The sequence below is a fragment of the Camelus dromedarius genome, chromosome 13, assembly GCF_036321535.1.
Source record: "Camelus dromedarius isolate mCamDro1 chromosome 13, mCamDro1.pat, whole genome shotgun sequence".
NCBI lineage: Eukaryota > Metazoa > Chordata > Mammalia > Artiodactyla > Camelidae > Camelus > Camelus dromedarius.
In genome coordinates, this window is record NC_087448.1 from 59,657,731 (window position 1) to 59,671,790 (window position 14,060).

At 37.7% G+C, this 14,060-nt stretch overlaps 1 protein-coding gene and 1 long non-coding RNA gene across 2 annotated transcripts in view; one reads left to right on the forward strand and one right to left on the reverse strand.

Moving 5' to 3' along the window:
• Positions 1–591: 591 nt before the first annotated feature.
• UFM1 (ubiquitin fold modifier 1) lies at positions 592–11,239 on the reverse strand. The gene is made up of 6 exons (XM_010982424.3): positions 11,122–11,239; positions 10,991–11,047; positions 8,256–8,313; positions 5,301–5,340; positions 4,062–4,094; positions 592–2,702 (listed from the first exon to the last, which is right to left on the reverse strand). Coding segments are annotated over exons 1-6 (258 nt in total). The 5' UTR covers positions 11,124–11,239; the 3' UTR covers positions 592–2,634.
• A 355-nt stretch (positions 11,240–11,594) lies between these two features.
• The window catches only part of LOC135322782 (uncharacterized), a 106,284-nt gene continuing 103,818 nt past the window's right edge, over positions 11,595–14,060 (forward strand). Inside the window, exons 1-2 of the long non-coding RNA XR_010383634.1 lie at positions 11,595–11,656; positions 11,765–11,866. This is a non-coding gene — a long non-coding RNA (uncharacterized LOC135322782). The remainder of the gene's footprint in view (positions 11,657–11,764; positions 11,867–14,060) is intronic.

The following is a 14,060-nucleotide window of genomic DNA, read 5'->3' on the forward strand; positions in this document are numbered from 1 at the left end:
AAAGTGATTAATTCATTTCTGAGACAGGGCAAATTCCCTGCTATAGGTGTGGTGAGGAATACGGGCATACTGGCTCACCCAACATGCTGGCTGAAAAAGTTACCAGGTACGAGAGACACAGAGTTGAAATTTTCGAAGTTTTCGTTCTTTCACAGTCTTTTAATTATACTTACTATCACAGGCAAGGCAATCTGGAAAGAAGCCCAGTTTCAGTCATGATCTTATGCTTTTGTAAAATTTACAGTTTAAATCAGAAATGTGATTCTGTGTTTAATAACTGCTCTAATGTACAAAATGCTTAGACAGCTGAACACCTAACTCTGCCTGGGAGGGGTGAGGAGAGGCTCAAAGGCTTTTACACTTGAACGAACCTGAGGTTTTGCAGGCAGAGAAACAGAAAGTGAAGACAAGGAGGCATAAGAACATGGTGCCTCTGAAAATGGACTGGCATTTGGAAATACATTCTCATTTCTAAGAGCTACAGCCATTAACCATCTTTGCCCTTTTTTGCTTTGTTTTTTGTTACATTTGTTATACACTCGCTCAACAGATGTGCTAATTAAGTGCTTTAATAATGAGTAGACAATAGGATTTATGGTAAAAGAAAATGTATTTTCATAAGATATTACGTATCAATAAAACATTTAAACTGAATACTTCAAAACGTTCTGCACAAAGTTACAGATCACATTTATTTAATAACAAAATGTCTAATTCTTTAGGGAAACGTTTTTAAGAACTTACCGCAATAAAATTTTCAAGCCAAAGAACAAAAACATTAAACAAATTACGGTACAGGACATCATAAAACTTATCTATATAACACAGTGGGGCAGGATTTTGTGCTAGAAACAGAATGGAGGGAAATCTAAATAAAGCATACAATTCAAGGAATGGATATTCATAAATTTCTGGTTAACTGAATTTAATGTTGTGAAGGACCAGGGATCTTTAAGCATCAAATCTTGTATATAAAATTAAAAAGCTCCCCAAACATTAGCAGTATACTTTTCTTCCTCAGCACTTTTTTTTTTTTGCTTACAATTCAGAATCCTGCTGTTCATCTGTCAAATATATGAACAATTCTAGTTAGTTTCTTAAACTTAACCATCACCCTCAGATACTGATTCTGCTGCATAATATTTTTTCCCAATGAACCAAGGGCCTATGCATGCTTAGATAAAAACTGATCTTAGAGATACTTTACTCATGAATAATTCAACAAGAATTTATCGAAAGCCTACATTAGCAGGCCTAGAAAGAGCCAGACAGACACAGGCCTGCCTCCACAGCTCACCATCTCGAATACGGCAAGTCAAGCACTGGTTCTGAATCACCGTGAGATGTTCGATTCACCTTTCAAGATTTGCAAAGATGCTGATGTCTTCTCTACGGGCACAGTCTTCCCTTATGCGTATCATTCTTTGGGTTCTCCTAAGGGGAGTTTTGAAATCTGTTGACAAGGCTTACACTTCGCTTTCTCTCAGTGCCTTCTGCTCCTTATAACGACATCAAGAACTTTGCTGTCCCTCAGTTCTTCCCAAAGCAGCCTTTGCATTTTCGTCTGCAGTCTGGCCTTTCCTGACACTGTTACAGTTTCCGGCTCCCCTTCACTTCTTGTTTCTTTCTTTCCTTCCTACTAGAAGACTGGGCAGCTGGGCTTCCCCATCTTCCCTTCTGGCTTCTCATTCCTCCAGTAACTAATCTTAACGCCTCCTCAAATGTTGGGTCTGCACTAAGTGTGATTAGTTAGCACTTCAATTAGCACTGCCTTGAGCTCTGCTGTGAACTTCAGCTCCTCCTACAGTACCTCCTCCCTGAAAGTTATTTAGAAATATTATCCTCAAAGAGATGAAGGTTTCTTGAGGATTCCTGTTTTCAAATTATATCAAAAGAGATCGATAGAGGAATGTGTCATTCAGCAACCAACGCTTCTACTTTTACTTTCCATTCTCACCTTCACAAGCATTGGATTCTGCAAGATCACAGCTAAAGCTCTTCGGTGTGGGTATCAATTCTACACGTACGGGCCAGATCAAACACTCAATTCTTGGCTCTTAGATATGAAATTAAAATTTATATGAACACATGACATTTGAAACTTAAAAACAAGATAAATGATAAAAACTTAACATTGTTAAGTATTCACTGACACAATCCTTTATCATCAACGATATATAATGAAGAATCAACTATTTTTGCGTAAGTCAGATGCTCTCAAGCAAAATGCCCTGTGCAGATCCATAATCTTTTCACATTTTTAACTCAAAGACAAATGGAATAATATTCAGTAAATTTTAATTTTCAAATTTTCTCCAAAACAATTTATCAGATGCATCCTCCAGTTATGAAACACAGCTGGATAACCCACTTCCCCCCAGTGAACAACCTGCGTGTGCTGCGAGGCAGCAACGAAAGCCCATGCTCTCCTGCGGCGATGACACCTCGGTGCCGACGTGTCTCCTCTTCACGCGAGGAGGAGTGTGAATCACAAGAAGGGACGGAGAGTCACCCTGCATTCCTGCATCTACTACTGGTGTTTCCACAGTGCTTTAAATCCTGATTCCAATTTTACAATGATAATAACACCAATATTTATTTGGAAAGGTAACTGTATATTCCAAGCAGCAGATATTAACAACTTCCAACACGATCTCTAGGAATTATTCGCAGTTCTGAACCATGCTTTAGAAAAACATTTCCTATACAAACAAATGAAACAAAAAGTTAGGTATTTAAAAAGTGACATGTTATCTTAACATTCCAACAATGATTATACAAAAGAAACACAGGAGTGTAAAGTAGGTACAAAGCTCAAATACCATTAAAACCCAACTGCAGGCTTCTTAAGTCTTGTTCCTATTTCTCTCACGTAGTCAACAAGCCAACAAATGTCTGAAAATTTTAAATAAGAACACTACCCAAGGAAATACTAACAAATATAATCATCAAATGACAACATAAATTACTTTAACCATCAGTCCTTGTTTTCCATACACTGAAATACTCAAGGACAGAAAAAATAATAAATCTAAATTACCACAAGTGACAACAGTTGAGAAACCCTGAGCTATTTTGGGTCTGGATTCTTCATACCCCATGATGCACACAATTCCATTTTCAAGGGTAATACAACAGGCATCATGTTAAAGTCAGCAGTAATTCAAATTAATACAGACTTCTGAACACTTCTAGAATAAGAAAAGGCAAGACCTATGAAGCTAAGTTTAAAGACATCTATACAACAAAATGGCTCATAATTTTCAAAAAATAGCCCTTTGGATTTAATAAAATTATATATTTTAAAACCACCAATTAATGTGAACAAAAATTATCATCTGAAATCCCTCTTTATTTGCTCTGTGGCTAACTTTCAATCTCAGGACCTAAGAGGACAATATAACTTTGTAGAAGTATTTTAAAATACAGTAACTTAAAAATAACTACTTCTCAAGATTGAGGTAACATAATATTAAATCATGCTTACTTTCAAAATATTATAATTGGATTATAAGCTACGGAAGGTACATCTAAAGGAAATACACAACTAGCTGTTAAAAAGGTTAAGACTGCTTTCCCCCTTCCTGCTTGTTAGCACTGTATCATGTTAACAGTTTGAAACGCTGAGTATAGACTAAGCCCCTTGAAGTTTAAATGACTGTGCTTCTTTAAAATACTACTAGCTAGCACTTACTGAATGCTGAGTGTGAGTAATGCCAACTCTGAAACACTTCTCAGTCCTACCTCACAACTACCTTACGAGGGAGGTCAAAATCATTCCCGTAAGAGCACAATCTTACCTTCAGACTTTTTGTTACAAGTACTAATACCTTTAATGTTTGTTTGTTAGGTTTTCTCTTTCTCGTAGCCAAAAGCATACATAACTGATACATACAATGAAACAAATTATTCAAACACATTTGTAAACACTGCTATGTAATGTCTCAAACTCGGCTGTTATCCTGGCAAAATCCTACCAAGTCTAATAAGGATGAATTAAATATTTAGTATTAACTGACATACAGCCTCACCCATACCTTCCATGGGCTTCAGACACTCACCGGCAGTCTGTGCAGGATTTATTCCTATTCCATCTAGAAAATATGTTGTAAAATCATCTAAGTTATTTCTGAAGCTAAAATGCTTTAATAGTAACAGGAAATGGGCCAAAATAGTGATACTGTGTTTACAGGCACAAGCTAAACAATTCAACTGAGAACATGAATGACAATCTTTCAGGTAAGTTATGCTGAAACCTCTATTGCACATTTACACACATTGCTGAATTAGACAAGGACATCTGTCAACACAATGATCTTGACAGAAGGTAGTTTTTTATTCTTTTAGGCCACCCCAGTGAAAAATGAAGCCAAAACACCTTAGGTATATCATTAATCATTTAAATACTGTTTTGAAGCATTGAATCTTAAAGCTGGAGAGCCCACAAAGTCATTAACTTTCACTGACACTTGATACAAATTTACAAAGCACTTTCCCAACAACTATCCGTTTGTGAATCTAAAACTTTCCAGAAAAGTAGGCTAGCTCTCTTCCAAACAGAGACACACTTCAGTGTGACAGCTAGCACGCAGAATGTCGGAGAATTCCGGGACACTCTGATACGTCTAAACAAACCCACACTACTGCCCATTTAAGGCCATCTTCTTTCCTTAGTCCACCTTAACTGAACGTGAACCACTCGCCAGGACCTGTGAATACTGCTTTGTGTTCTTGAACGACAGTTAAGCCCTCCCTGCAATCTTTATTCCTTGTCTTACTTCAGTATCTTCTCACAGGGCTAGCACCATCACACCTAAGTAGTAGTAGTATCGTAAGATATTCAGAATTTAATGTATAAAATACTCATTATTGCAAGCCTATAAGAAATTGTTTTCTATCAGGAAAGCAATAAGACAAGGTACAGCAAAGGTACATTTGCTTACCTGCCTATATTCTAAAAGCATTTACCAATATAATTTATTAAAAAACAAAACAAAACCCCTGTTACATAAAAGTCATTATTTTCAGTAATAACTTGGCATGAAGTTATAAGGACACAAGATATTATAAAGTGCTGTACTATATACTAAAAGCATCCCCCCCTCCCCAAAAAACAACAACAAAACTGAAAGACACAATTATGGACAATAACCCTGCCTCAGTGTTTACAATTGTGTGTAACATTTACGGTGAAATAAATTTTGGCCTTTTTGTATTTAAATCAGTTTTAACTGATTTGCTTTCTTTGAAACAATTTCGGTAACTCTAAGGTAATAAACCGTTTTAAAATGAATTCTTACCATTGGTAATAATTGCACTTGTTGCTGCAGGAACTTTAAACTAGAGTAAAAGAAAAAAAAATATACAACAATGCTAATTACAAAAGATGGTCAGCAAGGATAGGGCACATATAATCAATCCTCTAATTCTAAAGGTGATTAATCTTTTAGGATAAGTAGCATTATCAAAGAAAGTACTATTAATTTGCTTTATTTTAAAAAAAACATTGTTCTCTGAATATGGCATTTCATTGCATCTCGGACACCACAGATTATAAAACGGATTTATTTTATGTACTGCAAAAAGAGAAAAATGGTCAATAAATCTCTGACTCAATGTTTACTCTTTCATACTTAAGACATGATTTACTTTTGTCGTATATAATGCTCAGGCGTAAGCAAAAATAAAAGCAAAAAGCTGCTTAGAATATTCCTAAAATTTCTTTGTAGAAATAGTACTGTTCAAACAAATGTTCTCTCGTGTTTAATAAGAGGCCAACCAAGGCTCATACTCCTTCCTCAAATTCTCAAATGCTATGTTGACTTAAATCTCGTAGGACTGTAACAGTCCAATTATGCCACCAGGAAATAACTCCAAGTACGAGTGGGTGCAGGTGATGTCAACCAGACAGTTATGTGACGGCCACAGTGCCAGTCCTGATGGGAAGCCCATCTGCTTTCAGAGGTGTAAAAAGCAGTGCTTTGTGAATCAATGAAACGTGTTATGGGACTTATTGGAAGCTAAAAGGTGGAATTCTCTTAATGCTCTAGCAACTGGCAGTTGTCAAAGTGTGTTCATGTCCTCGTTAATTCATTCAATTACTTGTTGCAGGCTCAGGTACCTAAAACACAAATAATTTTACTGTCCATATGACACATTTTTAACTGTGTCTTCTTACAGTTTAAAAGTTTTAAATAAACCTAAAGTAACTTCAAAATGTACTTTAATAAATAAATTTGAAAATACTTCAAAGATCTTATAGAGGTTATAATACTTATGAAAACTCTAAACACCTAAATTAATTATAGGAAATCTCAGATTTCTAAAATTTGAGTATTACAAAGTTTCTAGTTGTTACTCTAAGTTATGTCCATTTTAAGATAAACTGTGCATTTTCTTATTGGCAACATATCTTATGACATTAAAAATCAAAAGCAACTGTAGACAACTTTTTCCTTAACCAGCAGGGAGAATCAATGGTCAAACTGAAATGCGGGGAAGCATCACTAGTGATGTCCATGCAGTAGCCGCTACTTCTGTCCTATGTCCAGTACTGACAAGCTTGCTCCTGGACGCAAGTATATTGGGTGCTCCTCAGTTTTCATTTATTTCTACCTCAAATCCCATGTGTCTTACAATTTAGGAGATTAAGAGGCTCTCCTCAGGCTTTGACAACTCATTATTTAAATAAATGCCCAGTCATGTTTTGGGGAATTTTATTTTACTTTTTATTCAGAGAATTTTATTGGGGATTTTAGCCACAGACTTTTGGTTTCTCGTCAACTCCTGTTCTTACTAGAAGATTCTACAATGTCATCTTTGAAAAGCCTTCTCACTGTTGCGTTAAAGTCAGAACCTTTCTAAGTTTGTTAACACTTGTGACTTATTATAATTAATAAGGTGCGTTAAAATCTTAATCGATACATGTGGTTGTATGAAATTCGTTCATTTTCCATTGCACGTCTGTTAGGATTTTCATAGGTTTTTACTAGAAGAACAAGATCACAATGCTTTTGCCTTATAAAGGACACACTACAAAATAATTACAAAATTTAATAATAAATATTAATTATAGCATAAATGGATCTCCTTCTTCAATTGGAATCTGTGCGATCTGCTGGGCCCCAAACCAGGGTATTTCAACCAAGTGATCCCAGTAGCAAAAAGTTATGATGATGCTGGAAAGAGATTTGTTCTCCATCTCTTTTTACTTATTCTTTCTGCATGAAGGATAGATCGAAACTGACAATAAAGCAAATGATACCACTTTTCAGTTTAATCCTGAACGAGTGATGAATGATGTGAGTGGCCCCTGACAATAGTTTACAAGGAGCTATGAACACTGGCTGGCTATTTTTCCATTAATCCCTTCAAGACAGAGCAGGATTCTGGGTTAAGCTGGTTTCTTAAGTATTTAATTACATCTTTTCTATCGACTATAAACTTTTCTGAAGATTTCGAATGAAAGTATTTGGAGTTGGGTTACTCTGCACTGTATTGTGCTTTTAACTCCACAGCATTTTACTAAATGTTTATATATTTTTACTCAAAATCACTTAATCATACAGGAAGGGCAGGCATTAATTACTTCCATTTTAAAGATTAAGAAATTTAAGGAAGAGAGAAATTGAGGGGCTTGCCCATGTTACACAGATAATTATGACAGTTAAAAGAGGTACCCTAAGTCCAAAGTCACAGTTTTGGTGCCATTTCCACCAGGCCAAGCGTCTCTTCTAATTGTCATGTCCAAAGAGTTACTTTATAGATGCCTCTGATGAAAATTTTAGATGGAAAAATTTTATTTCTTAAAAACAGAAACCCAAATGTATTTTTAAAAACACTTTTAAAAACAATGGATTTTACTGACTGTCCAAATGCTTATGGAGAAAAAAATGAAAAATGATAAATATATAATAAATTCTAGGATCAAAGCTAGTAAAAATATAAGCATACAGAATACAGTGTGATATAACGTTGTTTTTGAAAAACTTTATGTATTACCACCTTTTCATTTTCAATAAAAATTCCCCTTATAGTTTTTAATGGTTACATTAAATTCATGTGTCAACTTGTTTAATTCATGCTTATCTCTGTGAGCCTCAACTTACTTTTATCTATAAAGTAAGGCTTAATTTTTTGACAGTGTTCATCTAGTAATGAGCCCACTTGGAAGTGGTGGGTCAGGATGCATGCAGATTTCTGAGGTACACTGCCAGAGCGCATTCTCTACAGGCTGTTCCAATTGCTATACTTACTTCTTCTGCTGCAAACTTTAAGACTGCTGTGAAAGGTGTACTTTCGGGAACACTGAGTCTGCAAGAATTAAAAAGAATTTTTCAAAAGGCTGATATTTTACAAAGTCTTTTGTTACTTATTTCAGCTATTGTAGCAGACCTTGGCAAAGCGGTCTTTTGAGTCTGAGGTTGGCTATTTTGATTGCACACTATGTTCATTACCTCTTAAAAAAATAAATAAGCAATTAGCCTTATAGCCGAGAAGGTGCCCACAACTCCACCTGAAAATGAATAACCTATACACGTGTGGATTTGCACAAGTTTAACACTTTGATACAAATAGGTCTAGTGTGTAGGTTGCTACTTGTTTCCAGAGATGGCTTTCATTGCAGTCTTCAGTGCACTCTGCCACCTCCAGTTCCAACGCCTTTTCAACCCATGAGGAATGTGACCGTTTTCATTAGAAGAGGCTACTTGGGGAGCATCATTGAATCATAAGCCTCTTTATGAAGCTGTGTACAGTAGTCCAAGTTGATGTAACATTTCCCTTTGAAACTTTCCTGTCATCACTGTATATTCTTTAATGATTTAATACCAACTACTACTGTGTAACATCTACTACTAGGTACCACTTCTTCACTTAAGTCTAAAAATTGATTACTGAATGTAAAAATCATTATATCTGACAGCACATTACAAGGGCTTTCAGTAAGAAAAGTGTGACTACATTTCTTGGCTGCCCTACTCCACTCCCCCAAAATATTGTTAAAGAATAAAAATGGACACCATTTTTTCCCTTTCCTTTTTCATAAGAATAAAAAGAGAAAAACAAAATTCTATAGGATAGCCATTTGTTTAAAAATTATCTAATAAACTGGCAATATGAAAGTTTACAAAAGCAGGGAATAGTACTTTGCAAGTATTTCTGCAGTTTATCTAGTTTAGAACCTGAGAGTCATTGTCCTAAAACCTGCATCTAAAGGAGATCTTTGAAAACCGTGGGGTTTCAATTCACTTTTGGACTAGAGGTCAGAAATGTCCTTGTATTATATAATTAAATGCCATCTTGATATTCATAAACATTGTTATCTACCTGTATATTAAATTTGTGACTGTCCAAAGAAAATCCAATACAACATAAAATAAAAACATATAGTGCATGTTCTAATTGGCAGAAAGTTTCAGAGGGACTGGGAGTTAGTGCAACACCAGAGGCCTTATCTAGATTTGAAGTTCTTGTGTTACCAGTCACATCATTTTGTAAAACTAGCACTTACATATTGGTGTTTTGAAAAAATGGGAACTAGCCTGTATATCAAAGTGATTAAAGTAGATAACTGGCAAAATATTTTTAAAGAAATATTTCACATAAATGGAACTATGGCATAACTTGACAAGTGTTGTAAAGAACAAAAACGTTTCTGTGAGACAGGAGAGAAGGGTGAGATGAAATTCCTAGACCAGCACAGAAATTTTCAGAGTTGAAATTCTGGTTATTAAAGGATGCTGTCAAGAAGTGGAAGTCACAAAACTGTATTCCAAGCACAAAACAGAACGTGTGCTAGAGCTGGGAGGATTTAAAAGCCTCGCTTGTTGATCTGGGGAAAGGATGGCTGAAACCTCAATTAATTGATGGCGGTAGTACGGAAAGGGGGAGAAGTGGGAAGCGAGGAAGATGAGAATCAGACTGAAAGAGTCACAGGTCTTTTTAATGTATTCTGTATATAAAAGAAAATGTTTGATTTCATCATTTCTATAACCAAAGAGCAATAGCGACAAACAACAAAACAAAAACAAGGACATCCTCCAGAATAAACCTAGAACTGAAATATACTTTCTGGAATTTAACTATTAGTAGCTCCAGGGAAGTTTCTCTATCAAAGTACATGTTTACCTGCCTGACAAACGAAAAGTGGCCTCAAAACGTTGAAGCAGGCTTTCCCACAAATCTCAGCTGCTTTTACCAGTACCCAAGGACTGGTTTCCATTACTTAGAACAGGAAACATAATTATCCTTACACAAACATGTTTTGCATATTTTATATACACAAACCCACATACAGATTATACATACACAGAATTACACACACACTGAACCACAGGTGTGGCTACTAAATTCAGTCATCACAAACGAAGTGAACTGAGAGAAGGCCCCAGGCACTCTTAGAGCCGCCGCCGCCCTACTCCTTCCTCTTTCTCCCTCCCTCCTTCTCAGTCTTTCTTTTAGAGCCAGCTGACATATTGATGGGAATAATCCAGTGTAAAGGAAGAAGTCAGAGATGAAAAGACGGGGATAATCTCTTCACTTCGGGAAGCCAAACTATCGCGTGATTCACACTCAACGAGAATCAGGTGTCCGACGGTAACAAGCGTTCTAGTAATGACGGAACCTGGGCTGGAACGCTTACCTTCCTTCCTCTAACAGCTGGTCCAAATGGTGAAAGGCTTTTCTCGTCACGAACAGATACAGACTGTTTTAAGCACCCCAGCAAACCACCAGAGCCTGGTCCCCACGTCCTCCCGCTCCATCACCCCCCAATGAGCTCCGACGGGAGAGCAGCAGCAACGTTCCCGTCACACACCCCCGCACACCCCGCGCCCGGGTCAGCTGACACTCAGAGGATCTGTCAGATCGGGTGGGATGGGGGGAGAGGCTCCGGGGAGACAGGAAAGGAATGCGGGCCGCAGAGGAGGACGCTGTTTGGAAGGCTCGGCCCGCCCAGCCCATAGGAAGCCCCCGCGGCCGAGCTACTTACACTTTGTACGGCAGCCGCGGGTCCGACGTCAGTGTGATCTTAAAGGAAACCTTCGACCTGGGGAAGAGAACGAGAGAGTTAAGGTCGGGCTGCGGGCCCGGGACGCGGGCGGGTGGAAAGCAAACACTTACATGATGGACCAGGTCCGGACCGAGACCGCACGCCAAGGTCTCCCAGCCACCCCACTGCCTGGGCGGCGCTCTGCGCGTCTGAGCTCCACGTCTCCCTCCGCAAGCCGGGGCCCTCCCAGGTTGCTGTTGTCCAAAGTACTGCCTGAAAATCGGGCCCAGATGCGCACGCTAGGCGGAGCCTACAAGTTACAAATAGCTGCTGCTTTTGCAGTTATATCTCTAAAATAAAATTACAGGTCGTATGGTAAGAATAGTTTTCTAACTGCAGTTATTTTCTTCCGTAGTTTTAGTCAGGCAGCGCAAGCGCAGGCATAGATAGTAGGATGCCAGGTCCCAGCTGGCAGCTTGAGGCGGAAGCAAGGGCCCCGGGAGGCGGGAGAAGAGCGAAGCGGAAGTGGGCGGGGCGATGAGCGGGGCTGGAGGCGGGCGCTCTCCTAACTCGCTGAGGAAACCTGCGCGCGAAGCTTGATTGACGCTCAAGAAGTTGGAATCTTCACTGAGCTTTAGCGTCAGTGTTTTCTGCGTGTCCAGCAAAGTAATTCTGTTATTTCTCGTACTTTTTTCTTTCACATTTTAAATTTCGACAGAGACTTACCAAGTTGATTCTCGTCCTTTTTTTCTTTCACATTTTAAATTTCGACAGATAGGACACTTACCAAGTTGGTGAGAAAGACAAGATCCCAGCACTTGAGGAACTTGGCATCCAGTTGAGAAGTGGAATCCGTGAACAGATTTCAGCAGTTTGGTAAGTGGTGTAATAGAATTAAACCATGGAACTAGGTTGCCGATTATCGGCCACATCTATTCAGTTTAATAACAAACTTTGTGTCAGGCACTAAAGCTAAACCCTGGGTGTGCCGGGATGAGGAAGACAGGTAGGTGCCAACCCTCTAGGATCTAACAGTCCGAAGTTCTAGTGCGGGAAGAAGACTGTATGTCCTCTAAATTTTATTACAAGTCTAAGCACCTGCGTTTGGAGAATAAACATCCTCTTATGTTTATTAAGGTCTGTCATGCCGTTTTTAAGAAACAGTGCAGGGCATAGACAAAATGGAAAACAGGTAGGCCCTAAAATAGGGAGGAATGGTTAATATTTGGAATATTGTGTTTATTACGGAGAGATACCTAGAAAGGGAGTAGGGAAGCAGCTGTAGTGGGAGTGCTGAATACCAGTTTCATTTGCCATAATTTTGTGGCAGACTCCTCTTCTATGGTGACATCTCCATGCAGGTAGCGTGATGATTCTGACTGTAGGAAAGTAAGGCCTCAAAGTTCTCATAACAGTCGTCGTCTTACTCAATTTAAAAAATGTAGGTCTTGCCATATACAGAGAGAGGTAAAATTAAGTGGTTGGTAGTTTTGGGGATGGAGTTATAGTAATAGCTGGAACTGTGGGATTTGTTGTTATCACTAAGAATTTCGAGACTAGCAATAAGGAGAAAACTACTGATGGGCCTAGGGGTGAGCCAGAGGACTGCACTCAACTTTGAAGTCAATAGAGAGCCCCTGAAGTAATTGTCTATTGTTGTCTTGTTTAGCAACTCTAAGAGAGAACCTGGTGTCAGCTAGCCAAACAATAGATTTAGAGTGTAAGCCTACAGTCTCTATTTCTAAGAATATATATTATGTGTTTTTAAACAATATTTGCATCTTGATATTTAGAGTTTTGTTTCTGTTTATGTATAAAAACTTGTGGCAAAATCCTGAAAAGAAGAACATGTTTTGATTAGCATTTTTATGGTATGTATAAAAAGTAATGAAGACAGGAGTCAGTAGAACTTCAGTACTCACATAATGCTGCCTCTCAGAAAATATATTGATATAATATATTATATCAAAAGAACACTAGGAAAACATTGTGTTCCCAAAAGATATTGAACATCTATTCCTAAATGTTTAGAATTTGTTCTCACCTCTCTCCTCTCACTCTTCCCCATCAGTTAGCCTCCTAAGAGTCATGGTAAAATTTTTTTTTTTTTTAATTGAAGTATAGTCTGTTTACAATGTTGTGTCAATTTCTGGTGTACAGCATAATGTTTCAATCATACATATACATACACATATTTTTTTCATGTTCTTTTTCATTATAGGTTACTACAAGATATTGAATTTAGTTCCCTGTACTATACAGTAGGACCTTGTTGTTTATCTATTTTATATATAGTAGTTAGTATTTGCAAATCTCTAACTCCAAATTTATCCCTTTCCACCCACTTCTGCCCAGCCTGGTAACCATAAGATTGCTTTCTGTGTCTGTGAGCCTGTTTCTGTTTTGTAAATAAGTTCATTTGTATCTTCTTTTTTTTTAGATTCCACATATGAGTGATATCATATATTGTTTTTCTTTCTCTTTCTGCCTTACTTGTTAGAATGACCTACTCCAGGTCCACGCATGTTGCTTCAAATGGCATTATTTTATTATTTTCATTACTGAGTAGTATTCCATTGTATAAATATACTACAGCTTCTTTATCCAGTCATCTGTTGATGGACATTTAGGTTGTTTCCATGTTGCCTATTGTAAATAGTGCTGGTATAAACATTGGGTGCATGCATCTTTTTTGAATTAAGGTTCCCTCCAGATAGATGCCCAGGAGTGGGATTGCTGATCGTATGGTAAGTGTATTTTTAGTTTTTTTTGAGGAATCTCCATACTATTTTCCATAATGGCTGCACCAACCTACATTCCCACCCAAAGTATAGGAGGGTTCCCTTTTCTCCACAGCCTCTCCAGCATTTATGGTTTGTGGACTTTTTAATGATAGCCATTCTGACTGGTATTAGTTGATACCTCATTGTAGTTTTGATTTGCATTTTTTTGATAGTGATATTGAACTCTTTTTTTTTTTATGTGCCTAATGGCCATTTTTATGTCTTCATTGGAGAATTGCTTGTTTAGATCTTCTGTCTACTTCTCCTTATTTTTGGATTGGGTGTTT

What these genes read in the sequence shown, in the direction of transcription:
- UFM1 (XM_010982424.3), bottom strand. An exon ending in CCGCGGCTGCCGTACAAAGT is followed by an intron (nt 8,314 to 10,990) that starts GTAAGTAGCTCG and finishes TAATTCTTGCAG; the next exon opens with ACTCAGTGTTCCCGAAAGTA. An exon ending in TAAAGTTTGCAGCAGAAGAA is followed by an intron (nt 5,341 to 8,255) that starts GTAAGTATAGCA and finishes CTTTTACTCTAG; the next exon opens with TTTAAAGTTCCTGCAGCAAC.